General features: G+C 35.1%; 2 protein-coding genes and 1 long non-coding RNA gene across 3 annotated transcripts; all 3 read right to left on the bottom strand.

Annotated features, from left to right (window-relative positions):
- Positions 1-10,627: 10,627 nt before the first annotated feature.
- On the bottom strand, positions 10,628-12,005 carry LOC123206489 (heat shock 70 kDa protein BIP1-like). Its single transcript, XM_044623714.1, has 4 exons — positions 11,687-12,005; positions 11,543-11,598; positions 11,237-11,354; positions 10,628-11,115 (listed from the first exon to the last, which is right to left on the bottom strand). Exons 1-4 carry the CDS (start codon positions 12,003-12,005, stop codon positions 10,628-10,630), a joined length of 981 nt encoding a protein of 326 aa, XP_044479649.1.
- Positions 12,006-12,352: 347 nt separating this feature from the next.
- Positions 12,353-13,309, bottom strand: LOC123206500 (transcription elongation factor TFIIS-like). The gene has a single exon (XM_044623733.1). It carries the CDS (start codon positions 13,289-13,291, stop codon positions 12,485-12,487), a length of 807 nt encoding a protein of 268 aa, XP_044479668.1. The 5' UTR covers positions 13,292-13,309; the 3' UTR covers positions 12,353-12,484.
- Positions 13,310-16,237: 2,928 nt separating this feature from the next.
- LOC123206482 lies at positions 16,238-19,656 on the bottom strand. The gene is made up of 2 exons (XR_006500026.1): positions 19,524-19,656; positions 16,238-19,417 (listed from the first exon to the last, which is right to left on the bottom strand). It is a non-coding gene; the product is annotated as an uncharacterized LOC123206482 (long non-coding RNA).

The following is a 19,656-nucleotide window of genomic DNA, read 5'->3' as shown; positions in this document are numbered from 1 at the left end:
GCCCCAACTCTTACTGCAAGTATTTTTTTTTAACTGTAGTCTGCCCATATTTATTATACGGATAAACCTAAGATATAAAGGTTAGATTTCACAAACATAGTAAATACTTGAACACAAATCTTCACGTTAGAAGTTTTAATGCATTTTGTTAACTTTTAGGTTGAGGAAATGCATTTTAGCACACATAATTTTCTTTTTATTTTTAACCCCCATTTCCAATTTTAAATGAAGATATAAGTTGAATAAATGAACTTATTCTTCTTCCACTCTACTTTTGTTTCAAAGCTTTATATGGGAAGTTATGGGAGAAATTAAATGAAACTCAGATAAATAAGAATTTGATTGACCCATAAATTTTTTTTAAATATATATAGTAATATACTTGTGTTAAGAGTAATATTATATATATAAATTTGATTTTTCAAACTTTAGTTTTAATGAAAAAACCTATAGAGAAAGAAAATATCAATAGGGGCGTTTAGTTCGAACAATCTTATATTATTAAAAATAAATATTACTGCAAAGATAGATTATTTTGAAAAAAAAAATTGGGTTCAATTATAATACAGTTAAGCAATCAACAACTGTGAACAAATCATCAACAGTGATCAGCTCAAGTACTAGAATTTTGTTTGTTGTAAATCCAATAATAAGAATTCCGCAGCAGGTTTCAACACAGACAAAGAACGGTCAAACCCCGAAGACCAAGTACATTGTGTAATAAACTTAAACATGTACAGAACATTTGAGTTTCCAGTTCAAAACCCTACAAGTTACTAACACTAATAGCCGACACACCAAAATTCATCATCAGTGAGCATCCACACTTGGTGACGGCAATGACTGCCTGGGAAACTTCTTATCATCTCAAAGAAACAAGCCCTGACCACCTTGTACACAATAAGGTTAGCACACTATTGTGATAAGTTACAAAATATATAAACTATTATTTCACATTCCAAGGGAAGCCTAAAAACAGACAACAATGGGTAAGCTGTAGAGTTTTAAGAGGAGATTGACTTCAATAATATGGAAAAAGACAACATAGCAATATAAAACAATGGCTATGATAAACCAGAACTTGTACTGTTTCTGTTTTTGAAATAGCATAGAGATTAAAGAAACCCATATCAGAAAACTTCAGATATAGTCAAACTTGTAAAAACTCAAACAAACATATGGCTTTCTGATGTCATAAGACCAAAATGGATATTAACAGGTGCAAAAGATTGCACTGCTTTTTTAATATAAGGAAAGATGCCAGCAGAATGAACCTTTTGTGAATTGAGAGAAAGTACAATTAAAATCATCCAAGAATGAGGCAACAGTTTATGTTAAATGAAGCAAAATGATTGAAAAAAAATGCAAAGACATAGTGAAAGGCCAATCCCAATTGCACAGTAAGAGTAGCAGCCTGGAAAATACACACCTTAACACAATCCAACCAAGTGAATTTATGACAATATAATTTACAAGATGCCTAAAGAATCTAATTACTTCTTTTCTTCTTTAGTTAATATAAAGAATTCTTAGTTTTAAAAAAGACAAGGAGAACCCACTGAAGCATAATAGAAAACAAAGGGGGAACTTGAGAGTGATCAAACATCTTAATGACATCTTTGAAAAGGTAATTTCTACTATCAGATTTTAATAAGATTCATTTCCAAAACCAGAAAGCAATTCAGAGTTGATTAATTTTTTAAAGCCAGAAACAGAGCAACACTTAAAGGATACCGTCTCCTCAAGGCTTCAAACGATTCATGTCTCAAAATTGACATGATTAGCTTAAACAAAAGGGAGTGACATGCACCATTTGACAATTGTTTCACCATGATAACATTAAGAAATGTAAAACTATCAGCATTTAAACCACCTGGGCTTAAAAACCTTTCATCACATAGTTTAGCCATGCATGTAAGGGCAACCTAGCTGCAAGCAGACTTATCAATTTAATCAAGATACATAGCAAAAAAGAGGCAACCACTCCAAAATGGTTAGATAAGTACTACCTGACACAATTTAAATACTGTCCTTAATGAACGGTTTGGAGAAGCAGAAGCACCAAGGGATGAATCAAGAATTCTGTAAATGACCATATTAAACAGTTAGCTGATGCTTCTATTAGAGAACGAAAAATATTAATAATAATAGGGGCTCACTGATATAAGATTTCAAATCTGTTTCCAGGCAAAGATATACGTCTAGATATAGGGACCTACAAACCTTTTTTTTTTTTTTTGGGGGGGGGGGGGGGGGGGGGGGGTGGTGTGGTGGTGGTGTTGTGGTGGTGGAGGGGTTGGTTTAGGAACAAATAGCATGATAAAGGTTGTTCATGTTATGTGTCAAATCTCTCCAAGAAATCAGAAGATTTGTAGAATAAATAAAATAAACTATACGACTAAAAAAATAAATTAACCTCCACAATCTGAGACCATCGTGTTGGCATATGAAGTTGGGCAGCTTGTTCCTCAAAGTTCTTGTTGTACTTGTTGTGCAGCGGAAATATAAAACACAACTTCTATGCTATTTAATATAATAAATAATTAAAGCAGAAAATAAAATGCAGAAAGAAAGAGAACATAAGAATTTACGAGGTTCGGTAAATGTACCTACGTCCTCGGCGCCGCTGACTACTTTCACCATCTTCAAAGAATAGTTACAAAGGAAACATAAACTATTAGAGATCCCTAAATAATAGGATTCTCTCAATACAATTGTATTTGACTACAACTGTCTTAGGAATGATTTTGAACTAAAACTAAAGCCTCTATTTATAGCCTTTAGTAAAATACAAAGAGATTAAATTAATAGATGTGGGACATAAAGAGCCACTTATTTCAACAATCTCCACCTTGGCGATTTAGCGAGTCCCACCAAATTTCCTTTATACTTTCTTCTTCAGCGACGACTTCAAATGCGCCTTTCGGCGCAATTTAAGCTTGCAGGATGTTGATCAAGTTCAAACAATGATTGAACTTGATCGTTGTTATCACCTTGGTCATCATATCTATAGGATTCTCAGCAGTCTCAACATACAATAATAGATAAATGAAAAACCCATCTTGTAGCCTGCGAAAATATACACAATTATCATACTTGCTTCTTGTGTACCTATACTCCATCATAAATTGATCAAATCGCTTGTACCACTGTCTTGGTGACTGTTTCAGTCCATAAAGCGATCTCTTCAATTTGCAAACCCAATTCTTTTTATCAGCAACTTTAAATCCTTCAGGCTGAGTCATATAGATTTCCTCTTCCAAATTACCATGTAGAAATACAGTTTTCACATCAAGTTGAACTAGTTCAAGATTCAATTGTGCTACCAAGGCCAATAAAATTCTAATAGAGGAATGCTTAACAACTGGAGAAAATACCTCATCAATCCCTTCTTTTTTAGCATAGTCTTTTGCTACCAACCTTGCCTTGTAGCGAATATCTTTTTTGTTAGGAAATCCATCTTTTCTTGCATACACCCACTTGCACCCAATTGTCTTCTTGTGCTTTGGCAATTGAACTAACTGCCAAGTTTCATTCTTCTGAAGGGATTGTAATTCCTCATCCATGACTTTCTTCCACTTTTCAGCTTCTAGACTTTTGACTACTTCTTTATAAGTGGAAGAAATATCATCATCTACAATTGGAAGTGCAGAGGCCACCATATCAGCAAATCGAGCAGGCTTACGTTTTTCTCGTTTTGGCCTATGTGATGCAATTGATTCTTGTTGCTGTTGAGGTTCTTGGGTTGAAACCTCTTCATCTTCACTTTCCTTCTCTGCCACTGGAGTATCACTATCATTTTCAACAACTCTAACTGGGTTTATTGTTGTGATTGTCTCAAACTCCACCTGTTGCGGAATACACTCCACCTGCTGTTGAGTATCATCAATCTTCTTTGTTACCTTCTTTAACATGGTAGATTCATCAAAGGTAACATCCCTACTGTGAATGATTTTCTTCAACTTTGGACACCACAGACGATATCCTTTCACTCTAGAACTAATCCTCATAAAGATTGTTTTCTTAGCTCTTGGATCTAATTTAGACTCTCTTGTATGATAATAGGCTGTCGAACTAAACACACGTAAAGAATCATAATCGTTAGCAGGTTTTCCAGACCATACCTTAAGGGGTGATTTCCCTTCAATTGCAGTGGATGGTAAACGATTAATGAGATGACATGCATATGTAACAGCCTCAGCCCAAAATGGTTTGCCTAACCCAGCATTGGACAACATACATCTAACCTTCTCCAGCAAGGTTCGATTTATGCGTTTAGTCACCCCATTCTGTTGTGGTGTTCCTTTAATTGAGAAATGATGTACAATACCTTCAGCCTGACAAACTTCCAAAAACGGATCACTAGTATACTCACCACCATTATCAATTCTTAGTCGTTTGATCTTTCTGCCAGTCTGAGTTTCAATCATCTTTTTCTATTTCAGGAAAACACCTAATACGTCATTCTTTTTCTTTAAAGTGTACACCTATGTCCTTCTAGAAAAGTCATCAACAAAAGTAACAAACTAGTGTCTACCTCCCAAAGAAGCTGTCTTAGTAGGTCCCCATACATCAGAGTGAATATAATCCAAAATACCTTCAGTATTATGAATTGCAGTACCAAATCTTACTTTTGTTTGTTTTCCCAAGACACAATGCTCACAAAAATCCAACTTGCAGGTTTTTGCTTCTTTCAATAAGCCTTGTTTCACCAAACTAAATAAGGTTTTTTCCCCTACATGTCCCAAACGCATATGCCAAAGTCTGGTTGTTTCATCATCTACATTCTTTTCAGATACTACAACTGCTAATTCAAAAACTGTACCACCATTATAATAATACAAGTTATTTCTTCTTGTACCTTTCATCACTACAAGAGCACCAGAAATAACTTTCAAGACTCTATCTTGTATTGACACCTTGAAGCCTTTGGATTCCAAAACTCCCAAAGAAATGAGATTTTTCTTCAACTATGGTATATGTCAAACGTCTGTCAGAACTCTAGTTGACCCATCATTATTCTTCAAATGGATTGAACCTATCCCCTCAGTTTTACAAGGACTATCATTACCCATGAAAACAACTTCACCATTTAGTTTTTCATAATTGAAGAACCATTCCTTGTGTGGACACATATGATAAGTGCAACCCGAATCTAGAAGTCATTCGTCATACTGAGATGTCGTTGGTAGACTTACTAGAGCAAAATCTGACCCATCTTCTTCAATTTCAACTACACATGAAGCAACTTTGGTCTTCCCTTTATCTTTCCTTTGTAACTTCGGACAATCTTTCTTCCAATGTCCCTTCTCTCGACAGAAAGCACATTCATCTTTACTAGGTCTTTTCTGAGATCTACCCCTTCTTTCTTGCTTTCGACTTTGACTTCGTCTTCTTGCAATAAGGGCTTCAATAGTTGTCTCTCTATTCTCTTGTTGATCTTTCTGTCGAATTTCATTATTACTCAAAGCAGCACATACCTCATCGTAAGTCACTTTCTTCTTTCCATGAAGTAATGTAATGCTTAAATGATCCAATTCTTCAGGAAGAGATCCTAGTAGAAGCATTGTTTTATCTTCATCTTTGAAGGTTTCATCCAGGTTCAGTAAATCAGCTATCAACTGGTTAAAAGTATCAATATGATCACTGATACTTGTATCAGGTTTCAGTTGAAGACGAAACAGTCTCTTCTTCAAATAAAGTTTATTCTCATTGCTCTTCTTCATATACTTGTTTTCTAACGTCTTCCACATTTTACTTGTAGACGTCTCTTTCATGAATAGATATTTCTGCTCTCTACAAAGACACGTACGAATTGTACCATAAGCTTGACGGTTGATCCTCACCCATTTTTTGTCATCCATCTTCTCTGGTTTTTCCTCCTCCAGAGCTATATCAAGATTTTCTTGACACAGGGCGTCCATCATCTCATATTGCCACAAGCCAAAATTGTTGCAGCCATCAAATTTTTCCACATCAATTTTTGCGGTTGTCACAATTGTCTTTGTTGATGTCGATGCCATTTTCTGCTGACTACGATTTACTTGGTATATAGTTTTTCAAATAACCAAGTTTCACAAATTTATATTCAATAGCTAAAACACAATTACTATAACCTAGGATAGTAGTAAGTGCCCAAAAATGATAATATATGCACCAGGAAAGTACCCAGGAAAGATTGGTGGGGACAAAGCCTCTTTAAAAACCAGCCTCCTTAGATAGCATTTTCCTAGACATGCACATAACCATATAAATAGCTACTCACTGTCCTAAACCTAGGCTCTGATACCACTTGTTGTACAACGGAAATATAAAACACAACTTCTATGCTATTGAATATAATAAATAATTAAAGCAGAAAATAAAATGCAGAAAAATAAAAGAAAAAGAACATAAGAATTTACGAGGTTCGGTAAATGTACCTACGTCCTCGGCGCCCGCTGACTACTTTCACTATCTTCAAAGAATAGTTACAAAGGAAACATAAACTATTAGAGATCCCTAAATAATAGGATTCTCTCAATACAATTGTATTTGACTACAACTGTCTTAGGGATAATTTTGAACTAAAACTAAAGCCTGTATTTATAGCCTTTAGTAAAATACAAAGAGATTAAATTAATAGATGTGGGACATAAAGAGCCACTTATTTCAACAGTACTCTCATCCCTATCTCAACAATTGTCATTTTGTCCTTCTAACATCATTTAGCTCCCCGTCGGTGCCTGAATATTAGAATAACTCAAGAAAAAGACAGAATGGTGGATACTGCCCTCCTAGGTACAAAGAAGACCTTGCTCTTACTGATGGTTCTGGTTCCGCTAGGATCTAGGAAAGGGAAAGAAATAAAATAAGAAGGCAATGTGCGCGGGAATTCCCAAGGCATCTAGAAAATTCACAGAAGTTCTGGGTACAAATCTAGAATACATGCACCAACGACAGCTCAATGTCCTTAAAGTCTTAGATCCTCATCATTTAATAAGACAGACCACATACACATAATTATGTCCCAATACCAAGAACAATATCACTTCTGATTCCTCTACTTGTAGATGTTATGCAAACATGTAAAGACAAAGTTAAATTATCAGCACAACACTGAGTTAGAAAATGCAATGTCCAGTTGTCAGTGAAAAAAATATACAACCGTAAGAGGCAATCAGTGGAAGCATATACATTTTCCCTCAAGGGAATAAAGCTAATTGAGGCATAGACCTTAGAAAGCACAACAATGGGCTCTGCTTCCAACCTAATTTATTGAAAACAATGACCCGACTATCATATTGAATATGCAAAAAATAAGTTATCAACTTCTATGCCCTAACATATAAATCATTCTCTGTACATGAGATATAAATCAGGTTCATATGTGCTCCAAGAAACATTAGGCCTGTAAAAATTATCCCATAATAAAGAACATAAAAGGTGAGACATAAACACATAATGCAAACTAGGGGGACATTGTTTTACATGTTTATCCTTTAAACTAAATTCACCATATGAGAGTGGAAAAAAAAATAAAAGAGAGAAGTGAATAAACCAACAGATGAAAATCATAAAAGGTAAGAATACCTGCAAATTTTACATTTTGCAACCTGTAATGAAGAGCTCTTGAGCGTTTTCAATACTTTCACATTTTGCAAACTATATAATGGTGCTAATATCAGGCTAAATCCATCAAACGTCACACCTTTATAGAACCTATCCTACTGCAATAGAGGTTCTGGCCTCGGCAATCCTAGAACCTGTATTACCTCCAGAGATGAATCACCAACAAAAGAAAAAGTTCTTGTGAGAGGTGAAAAACTATTATTGGGAAGAGTCACTGTTTTACAAAAGATGTTTTGATGGGATTGTGCGACGATGCTTACCACAAGATGAGATGGAAAGTGTTCTAACCTATTGTCATTCTCTTGAATGTAGAGGTCATTTTAGTGCCACCAAGACAGCAGCTCAAAGGATTTTTAGAGAGAAAAAGCTCCAAGAAACAAGTAGAAGAGGGAAGATCCAAGATTAAACATAGAAGACCCAAGAGAATCAAGATTTGAAGACTTTAGAGTTTTTCTTATCTCTCTTATTATCTTCTTTTATTGATTCAAAATGTCTCTTTGTCCTACTTTATCTTGTAGTTTGAACTTTATAGACATGAATAGCTAATTTCCTTTGCTAGGGTTTATATGAATATATAAATTCTCAAGAATTATGTAATGGGTTTTGATTTTTAATTAATGATGACGAATGTTTGATTTAGTAATTGTGATTTTAACTTCTTGCTTGGTGTTAGGGCCCAATACCATGTTTGTTTGTAGATTGGAGTGTGATATTGAGAAATACATATTTAATTAGTTCATATCTTTGCTAAACCTAGGGTTTTATTTAGAGATAAATATAAATCTTTTGTGGGCAAATTGATTGTCATAGAAATTAATGGGTTTTGATTAACAACATACCAAAAAAGTAGGTAAGCTTTTAATTTTAACACACCAAATTAACCTTAAGAGAGGAATTGGTTAAAATAGGATAATCAACCATCAACAATTCATCTTATCACTGATTTTAATTGGATTCGTTACTGAATTTTGAGTAATTGATAGTGAAATCATAAACCCTAGGCTTCTCTATAATTGGTATTTCACTTTTAATTTGCTAGGTGATAATTTTCCTTTGTTAATTTCGATTTAGTTAGTTGTTTTATTTTATTATTTTTAGTTTAATCTCAATCCATAGCATTTCTATTTCTCTAGCTAATTTAAACTACAAAACAAGCTAGTATTCGACAACCAATCTCTGTAGGACCGACATCTTTCTATATTACTTGATTGAAAGATGTCGGTCTCACAAAGATTGGTTGTCGAATACTAGCTTATTTTGTAGTTTAAATTAGCTAGAGAAATAGAAATGCTATGGATTGGGATTGAATTAAAAATAATAAAATAAAACAATTAACTAAATCGAAATTAACAAAGGAAAATAATCACCTAACAAATTAAAAATGAAATACCAATTATAGAGAAGCCTAGGGTTTATGATTTCACTATCAATTACTCAAAATTCAGTAACGAATCCAATTAAAATCAGTGATAAGATGAATTGTTGATGGTTGATTATCTTATTTTACCCAATTCCTCTCTCAAGGTTAATTATGTGTGTTAAGATTAAAAGCTTACCGACTTTCGTGGTATGTTGTTAATCAAAACTCATTAATTTCTATAACAATCAATTTGCCCACAAAAGATTTATATTTATCTCTAAATAAAACCCTAGGTTTAGCAAAGGCATGAACTAATTAGGTATATATTTCTCAATATCACACTTCAATCTACAAGCAAGCATGGTATTGGGCTCTAACACCAAGCAAGAAGTTAAAATCACAATTACTAAATCAAACATTCATCATCATTAATTAAAAATCAAAACCCATTACATAATCCTTGAGAATTTATAGATTCATCATAAACCCTAGCAAAGGAAATTAGTTATTCATGACTATAAAGTTCAAACTACAAAATAAAGTAGGAGAGAGAGACATTTTGAATCAATAAAAGAAGATAATAAGAGAGATAAGAAAAACTCTGAGGTCTTCAAATTTTGATTCTCTTGGGTCTTCTATCTTTAATCTTGGATCTTCCCTCTTCTATTTGTTTCTTGGAGCTTTTTCTCTCTAAAAATCATTTGAGCTGTTATATATTTGTTCCCCTTTGGAGAAGACGTAATTTTCTTTTTATACCTGTCACTTAACCCTATTTTCTGTTTTTTTTTTTATTTACGCCCAGTAATTATGGGCACCAATTATGACCATAAGACTGACCATAATTACTCTCTGCCTCCTGATGTAAACCCTTCTCATTTGCTTCTTTAAGCTTCTATTTTCGCTCTAAAAGGGGCTTGAATGACTCCAAATCATCTAAAAATATAATTCAAAGAACAAAATAAGATAAAGTCATCAAGATTAAATAAAACTTAAAGGATTTGACAAAATAAACCAAAATTCAGTTTAAAACTATACTATTATAACCCTATTTGTGTGTATTTCATACACACATCAGAACCTCGAATAGTCCCGGAATAGCTAATTTAGCTCTGGAAGCCATACTGAAATTACAGCAATTAAATCAGGCCTCAATCAATCAAACATCATCCATTTATAAAACCTAAACTGATGAATCACAAGTCCCTTGTTGAGAATCAGAGGTCTCACAAGCTGCAATCATATAGAGAACCTGGAAACTCCACTGGGTTCTATAGCGGATGCCATGGCTTTCTGAAACTATTCATCAAACTCCACTAGATCAAATATCTCGGAGCCATACATTCCCAACAAAACCCATATGAGAAATTAATAAAAATTAACAAAACAAATAAGGATGAAAATTAATTTCAATATAGGTCGCAAATCCACTCAACTCAGATAGCATTATTTGTATGAATTAGAATAAGATTATAATACTAAATCACATATTCTACATAATCTGTCTTTTTAATAAATAACTAAACCTGGCGAGAAGAATATTAGATCAGATATGTTTACCAACCAATCAGTTACCCCTGTTAATTACAAATAATAACCACCAAATTAAAATAAAATCCAGAATGCGTCTTAATGGTTCATTTTTAATCAATACTGATTTCAAGCACTCATGATAAAAAACTGAATTCTTTCTTCTTTTTTATCATCTTTCTCTCCTTTATTCATGATGGTATTCATCTTCCTCTTCTTCTCACTGTGAATAACCTGAACTTGCACCACCACTCTTCTCATAAACCTGTCTAATAATAATAGGATTATAAACACCTTCAGCCTCCTCATTCTTCTCAGCATTCTGGTTGTCTTCATGGAGCTTCCAAGCTTCTCTTTATCATGACCATCAATCTTATTCTCTTTTTCCTCACTCATGACGCTTTCCAGTCCATTCCTGGCACCAATTTTCTCTCTTATTTTCTTATGTTCTTCCTCAAATTCCTCAGCCTCGTTCACCATTCTTTCGGTCTCTTCTTGACTCAGACACCTCATGCCAGCGTTTATGGTGAAGGATTCTGACTTTTTTGTTGCCTTGTCCTCAGCTTTTACAGTTTTGATGTCAATGTTATCAACCTCAAGTGTTAACTCAATTTTGGCTACTCCGTTGCATTAATGAAAATATTATGAAGTTCAATGCAGGCACAAAATTTAGAATGAATTTTATGCATTTTATATATTATAAATCATGCGTCATGATATTCCTATTGTATCCTAAACTCTCTATATTGAGATGTCTTATGCTGTCAACTTGCCTTGGAGCAGGAGCAATGCCAGAGAAATTAAACTTTCCAAGCTCACAACAATCCTTTGTCAGGCTCCTTTCACCTTCATAAATCTGGGACACATTTTCAAACATTAATTGAGATAGATGAACTAGATCAAAATTTTAAATTTAACATAGCTCATGAATTGTAAATACCTTGATAGAAACAAAAGTTTGCTGATCCTGGTAAGTGGTAAAAACCTGAGACTTCTCGGAAGGCATGTAAGGATACCTGGGAATTAACTTAGTCTTAAGTTAACCCCACCAGCAGTTTCGATACCAAGACTTAGGGGAGCCAGAAGAAGCAAACCTAAACCTGCAGAAAACAAAATAAGAATCAGATTACAACAACAAAATTAAAAGAATCCTGGAATCCTGAAAGTTTCTGATCAATTTATGGTTACCGTAGATTCTTTCATCTCTTTCAGTACTAAGAATTTCATCATAAACTGCAGCTCCATAATCCACAGCTTCATCAGGATTCACACCTTTATTCGGCTCCTTCCCATCAAAAAAATCTTTCAATAATTCCTGAACTTTTGGAATCCGAGTACTTCCTCCAACGAGCAGAATCTCATCAATGTCAGATTTCCTCAATTGGGCATCTGCCAGTGCCTTCTTCACTGGCCCCATGGTTTTCTTGAACAAGTCCATGTTCAAAATAAATCCATTTCCCATCTTCCTTCCATACTTTCCAGCAACCAAACGGAAAATTGTACACATTTTAATTTTCAAAAAAAATGAAAAAAGGAACTTACCCATAACCATGCTCTTGTTAATAAGGAAGATTGGACAACAAAGAATCATCAATGTTGAAAATCCACACATCTTCACTATCGCCAATCAACTCAACATTTGCGTAATCTAAACATTCCAAGGAATCATACTCCAACCATATGGGTTGGGCCTTACAATAAGCCATATTATATCAATTATAAGTATTTGTACATTTATAGTTAATTTCACAAAATTACTGTTGGTTTGACTAATTATTTTAATAGAATTAAAAAATAAAAAAATGAGAACTCACAAAGAAACAGACATAAAAAGCAAACTGAAGAAGTTGGCCATTAACATGGAAACTAAAAATTACAACTGACAGCAGATTAAATGCCCTTAAAAAATATTACAAAAATTATGCTCTTCATCTTCTAAACTATTATAAAGGTAATCCCACTGTATCAGCAGTCAACTTAAGGATTTCAAAGCTTCAAATCAACAAAGGATTCCAACCATCTTCCTTCATCAAAATCAGGTTTCTCTTCAGATTTTTTGTCAGCTGTTTGTTCCCCCAAGGTTGCTTTATCTTTTATCCTTTTAATCTCTCTTTCATCACTTGTCATCTCTTCTGAACTCATTTGTATTAGTCTCTCAGGCTTAACCTCCCCAAGAAGAATCTTCCTCCTCAAGTCTGGATTGTTTGGATCATTCATGTTGAACAAAACTGATCTGTATTTGAGTTTCTTAGGCCCGTTGTACGGTCCCATCTGCTTAAGCATCTCAGTTTCGATTAGCACTGCAACACCAATTGGATCACAAGCATTTACCCGCTGTTTAGTTTCTCCATCAACTTCACTAGCAACTTTCTGTAACGCCACCAGAAGAATTTCACGAACCTTGACACGTGAAGCATCTTTACACTTGAATAATGCCTCAAATTTACAAGATTCCTTCGATTGTTTCATCTTTATCTTCAAAATGAATTTCTGAGGATTTTTCCCTGCCTCTTCAAATTGTCTGGAACCAATTGAACCTTCAGAAGTTGTTTTACCATGGCCAGTCTCTTCAAGTTTTGTTGAACCAATGGAAGAGTGTTGATGGCAGATGGCTGATGTCGTGGATTTATCAGATTGCTGGGTTTTCTCGGAAGATTCAACATATAAAAATTTACCTTTGGTTTTTGAAGAATAATCCTTGATCTTCTTGCTCCATATCTCCAACAACCACTCAGCCATTAATCGAATCTTTTCTTTTTTATGTTGTTTGAGATGTCGGAGATGTTTATCCATTGCCGTTGAAACAAAGAAGCTCCCCAGTAACAGGAAAGTCCTTGAGGCGCTTCAAACAATCAATACAATTGGAAACCTCTGGTCCATTTTCAGAGACATTGTCCATGGCAGCAGCGAGAGCTGCTTTCTTGGCGGCTTCACACAGAGAAAACAGTTCTTCCATCATCTCACAATTTTCACTCACTGACTCACTAACTGGAATTTGAATATGCGTGGGTTTAGAGGTTTACAGAAGTTGAAAGTGAAAAAGCAGAGGTTGACTCAAATATGAAGAAGAAAGTGCAGGGTTTACGGATTGCAGAAACAGAGAATTTAACTCAAATATGAAGAAGAAAGTGTAGAGGTTGGCAGAGCAATATGTCCTTAACGCAGAGAGAGCAATCTGTAGTTAACCCAGAAAGTGAAAACGCAGCAGGAAAGAAATAAGTTGGGAATAAGGGGTTGATCATATATACAAGTGAGGGTGCTTTCCCGTTTTGTTTAAAGCAGCTAAGAAATAGCCGTTGGAGGGCCGGGGGAGAGAAATCAAGAAAGCCGTTAGGACAGTTGGGGGGCCGAATTTGTAATATCAGGAAGTTTTTTCTTCCTTAAAATTTGAAAATAATATGGGGGTTTAGTTCAGACTTCAAAGATGTTATATTCTTGTGATACAGTTTAAGCAGAAGTGAAGAAGGTAGTTTCCAGTTTAAATGAGCTTCCGGTTTCGTTAAAGAGCCGTTGGAGAGAATTCAAGAAAGACGTTGGGATTCTTGGCTTGGCGGAAAAGTTAGCTGGAGTAAGGGTGGCTTAAGTTTTTGTTTTTTTTTTTTAATTTTTAAAAATAAAAAGAACGGAAATATTCGACATGAGCCACTCAGCTTCATTTGTTTCATATGACGTTGGAAACGAAAAAAATAAATCTAAAATTCAGTTCTTTTTTTTTTTTTTTTCCTCAGGAAACAAACAGGGAGAGGTAGAATAAACGTACGCGATCTAAGGCGCCGAGAAGGTGGAGACCGGAGATGGCGAAATGAGCTAGAGTGATGCGGTTGACCTCCTGTGACGGGTAATAATGCGGCAGCATCTGGTACATCATCTCCAGGTATGTCACGTGTCGCCTTCTATCCAAGTATGATAACCAAAGTAATCTTCCTGTTGATGGTTCCATGGAGGGAGCGGAAGAGATTAGGGATGGCAACGGGGAGGGGCAGGGAGGGGATCTCCATCCCCTTCCCCGTCCCCGTAGGGAATATCAATCTCCGTCCCCATTATGGAGATGAAAATGATTCCCCATCTCCTCCCCGAAAAGAAAAATCTCTTCTTCATCTCCTTCCCGTCCCCACGGGGAAAAATCTTCTTCCCATACCCGCAAAAAAAATATATTTTTTTACCTTATAAATACAATATAAATATATTAAATAACAAAATTAAAATTAATCTACTATTTTAAATATCATAAATATAATATATTAACTTCTTTAATATGCACAACAAAAATTTAAATAAATTTGAAAAACATAAATAATTTAAAACTATAAAAATATATTAATATTTTAAATAAATATATTAATATAAAGGGGCGGGGATAGCGGTGGGGAGGGAAAGGGTCGGGGCGGGGAGGGGACACATGTATCCCCATCCCTGGCCCATCCTTGATTACGGAGATTTTTTTCATCCTCTTTCCCGTTTCTATCGGAGAATGCCCTCCCTGTTAGGGTCAGGTACAAATTGCCATACCTAGAAGAGAGCAGAGTTTCTCAGATTTGGTGATAATGAGATTGTCTATTGCCATTGGGTCCTCATCTCTTGAGCTCCTTTTTAATTACTTAAAGGCCAAAGGAATGTCCCAACCAAGTTTTAGACTATTTTCAAAAACATATTCATAATATTTCAACAACTTAAATATTCCTCAATAAATTAATTTTTATTAAAAATAAAAATAAAATTGTTATTTTACTATTAAATCTTAAAACTCTAAAAATTTATATTATTTTTTTCTTTAGTTAAAAAAACTAATAATTTTTTCAAGATTAAGTTTTAAAAAATTCACTTTTTTCTTTAATTATTGTGTTTTATATTTTTCAATTTTTTTCTTTTCAGTCACCCCTATAAACTTTTTAAAACGTTTTTTCACCCCCCATTTCTAAGGTATCATCTCTAGTGATTGGACGACGGTTGAAAAACGAAAAGACGATAGTTGGACGATACTTCCAGAAGGATGGTAAAAGGATGAAGCCTCATCCAAAAGCATAGAGGAAGGACTATATTTCATTGTCCAAAAGCATCGAAGAAGGACAATGTTTCATCCTTACATCATCCTTCATTATTTCGTTGTCCAATTCGTCATCCAGTCACCATCTTTTCGTTGTCTAACTGCCTTCCATTAAGCTACCAAAGATGACACCCTAGAAATAAGGGGTGAAACAAAGTTTTAAATAGTTTGTGAGGGCAACTGAAAAGAAAAAATTTAAAAAATATAAAATCCTAAAGTTGAGAGAAAAAGTAAAATTTCCAAAATTAATACTAGAAAAAATTATTAACTTTTCAAATCAAGAGAGGAAAATGATATAAATTTTTAAGATTTAATGATAAAATGATGATTTTATCCTTATTTTTTATCAAAAAAAATGTTAATAAAAATTAACTTATAAATAAATATTTAAATTTTAAAAATATCATAGGTGAATTTTTGCAAATACGGTAAAACTTAAATGAAAATTACTTGTACCCCTTAAATTAATTTATATTGAAAGATTGGGTGGGACATTTTGGTCTTGGTCGGTTATATATTGGTAAAAGAGGTTATTTTGAAAAGTACAGTTTTAATTACGTTGAGTCTGATTGTAGTACTTGTTTAGACTGTAAAAGAGAATTGTACTTATATATCTCTTAAATCAATTTACCGTTGCTACCCCCACCCCAGAGACAATATTTCATCATTATCTCTTTTCTCCCATTCATTTCTTAATATAAAAGAAATTCCAATAATGCTTAAAATTACTAACAGAATTTTCACTAGCAGAGTGGTTAATGAAAATGTTAGTATTTTCCTTGCATATTTCTACCTTGGACAAGTTGCTTCCTGCAGAAGGTTAAGTCATACAGCTAAAATGCAGTGATCGAAGACAGCAGAAGGACCACTTGAAGAGTATGTATTGTTGAATCTTAAAATTAGTCACTAAGCATTATTCAAGTCTGGTATATCACCCATGGACTTAACCTTCTTCATCAACTCTTCTAACTTGGCAAAGATGTCATCCTTCTGCGGGTGTTGATGATCGCCCGAATGGAATTTGTGAACTTTACCTTGTACAGAAATCCAACAATACCCTGGTTCCTTTTTTACACCTCTCTCTTTCATTACTTTTCGTAGGTTAAGACCATCGTCAAAACTCCCACTCTCAACATGTGTTAGATAATAGAATACAGGTAGTCGAATCTGGTCTAACAGGAAGAACCTTCTATGCGGCAATTTCACCCAGCTCATGTACTCTGCATGTTCCCAGCAAGGTCTGCCAAACCATTTCGCTGGGTTCAATTGGCATCTTTCTTATAAACTCCATTGCATCATTCAAACGACCACATAGATCAACAATACAAGCATAATATTCGATCTCTGGAACCACACCATAATTTTGTTCCATTTCTTGAAAATATTTTAATCCTTGCTCAACCAATCCTCCATGGCTGCAAGTAAACAAAACACAGAGTAGAGTAACAGAATTAGCCTTCATACCTAGTTGCTCCATCTTTCTGAAGAGTTTAAGTGCATTCTCTGAGAGACAATGTTGCGCATCTGTTAGAGCCCGAGTGTACGTGAAGAAGAGAAGAGGCAGAAGAAAGGCGTCCTCAAAGGAGCAAGCTGAGAAGTTGACAAACGGCAACAGTGATAATAATATTGGTGAGCAGATTTTTGAAGCTCCAGATGGCAACACTCCAGAAATGGCAAGGACAGCAGACATGCAGCAAAAGTATTGGGACATGCTAGGAAAAAGAGGAACTATGGAAATATTGAATGCTGAGCTGGCACGTCAAGATTGGATAAGCTGTAGCAAGGAATTAAGAAATAGGGACCTGGAGAGCAGAGGGAGGGAGGAGGTAAATTGTGGTGGAAGGAAGAAATAGGGGAGAGACCCAGCCTCTCAAAAGCTGGCGAAGAATTGAGTTTGTTTATTTTGTTTGAGTGGTTGTGTAGTTGTTAGTGATCTGGAATCATGGAAAACTTGCTGGGAATTTAACGTTGTTAAACGTGTAGTGTTGATTTTCTTTATTTTGTGCTCTGCAGTGCTAATGAAAGTGTAATGCCAATCTGGCTTTATTCCAATAGTAAATTAATACGACTGGGATTATTAACTCGTTGCCATACACGAAATTGACTGTTTCATTCGTAAAACAAATACAAGCATTACGGCGCACTTACGGTTTTCGGCTCCTGTTGCACTGTGGACAGTGGGAGCCTAATAGTTCGGACGTCTCGCTCTTCAGGTTCCTATCAGCATCACCCAATATCATAGTTGTCCATGACACAGTGTCGGGGTTAAAAATCCTTTTAAAGACCTTCTCTGCCTCACTTACACTACCACATTTTGCAAACATGTCCACTAGTGGACTCTGACACAGTGTCAGGGTTAAAAATCCTTTCAAAGACCTTCTCTGCCTCACTTACACTACCACATTTTGCATAAATGTCCACTAGAGAACTCTCTATGCATTTATCCGAGGCCAACCCAGCCTTGCACAAAAGACCATGAACTTACCGACCGTACTTAAGAAAACAAAGGCTAGAATAAGAAACCAGGACACTGGAAAAGGTAAATTGGTTAGGTCTAAGGCCTTCTTCCCTAATCTGTGAAAAAATAGCCAGGGCTTCCTCCCACTCCGAGCATTGAGAGTGTGCAGTCACCAGGGTGGTCCATGACACCATATCTCTCTCCTCCATCCTGTTAAAAATCTTTTTTAAATCTTCAAGAGGTCCACATTTGGCATATGCATCAGCAATTGCATTACAACTACTAATAACCATCATATCACATCCAGACTTCAAAACCTTCCCATGAACTTCCTTTCCAAACTGTAAATACTTTTAATCCGCAATTGCATTGAATACACTGCAATATGAATAAACATCCGATTTTATATCATTTTGATGAATTCTTACATGGAGTTCTAAAGCCTCTTGGCTACACCCATTTTGTGAATAACTGGCAATCATCGCATTCCATGGCATGTTCACCTGAAAATTAACAATATTTGAGTTGAAAAAGGCTCTTGCTTCCTGCAGGAATGCACATTTTGAGTACAAATCAATGATAGTTGTCCCCACTTGCACATCAGACTCCATACCCAACTCGACAGCAACAGACTGAACTTGTTTGCCCTTGTCAATATCACCTAACTGCCCTACACCTTTTGAAAGACTAATGATTGTATATGTATTCGCCCTGATTCCTTAATTCTTCATTCATAGGAAACGATCAAATGATTCCAAATGCATTCCACTTAATGTAAAACCATAAATAATGGCATTCCAGGAAACTTCATTATGTTATATCATGGTGTTGAAAACCTTATACGAGTCCTCAATACTCCTCAACTTTGCATACATGTTAAGAAGAGATGTAGCGACAAAAGTAAGAGAGTGAAAGCCTCTTATAACAATCTGGGCATGCACCATTCCACCCAATTCAATACATTCTAAACCAATAGATGTCTGTATAATTGCAGAACACGCAAAAGTATCAGGCAAGACTCCATAACTAAGCATTTGATAAAAATACTTAAATCCATTCAAGAAAAATCCATTCTCTGTTGAACCAACAATCATGACAGTCCAAGAGAATATGTTTCTTTGAGACATTTTATCAAATACCTGAAAAGCAGAACTTAAGTCAGCATTTTGAGTAGGCATGAGCCACGTGATTCAACAAAATTAACAGTTCTTTGTTAGAAAAACAGGATTTTAACGCAAACCCCATGAACAGCTTTAAGCTTTTTTTCAAAGACCCTTCATGGGCAGAGTCACGTAGGAGGTCAATCAAAGGCTGAATTTGGGACTTTTTGTCAAGTTCTTCAGCTTCTGTCGAAATGGGAATTTTGGTTTTCAAGACTGGATTTGTTTTCTGGGTACTGCGAGGTTCTACTTCTACTCTGCAAGAAATGTTAGCATTAGAAAGATAATGTTGCATGGAATTTAATGGAGTTGAAATTAAAACAGAACACAAATGGTAATGCAGAGTAGTAGAAATAATCTTACTTTAGGATTGGAGAGTGGAATTGGCAATTCGAATAAGTTAAAAGTTTGAGAAAAATGAAGACTTCTGGATATGCTCATCGTTGGCTTCTTTCTCACTATCTGTGCCTTGCGTTATTATTTACTGGTGTTTTAT

Source organism: Mangifera indica, unplaced genomic scaffold, assembly GCF_011075055.1.
Source record: "Mangifera indica cultivar Alphonso unplaced genomic scaffold, CATAS_Mindica_2.1 Un_0038, whole genome shotgun sequence".
NCBI classification, from domain to species: domain Eukaryota; kingdom Viridiplantae; phylum Streptophyta; class Magnoliopsida; order Sapindales; family Anacardiaceae; genus Mangifera; species Mangifera indica.
This window is presented reverse-complemented; position numbering and strand designations above follow the sequence as displayed.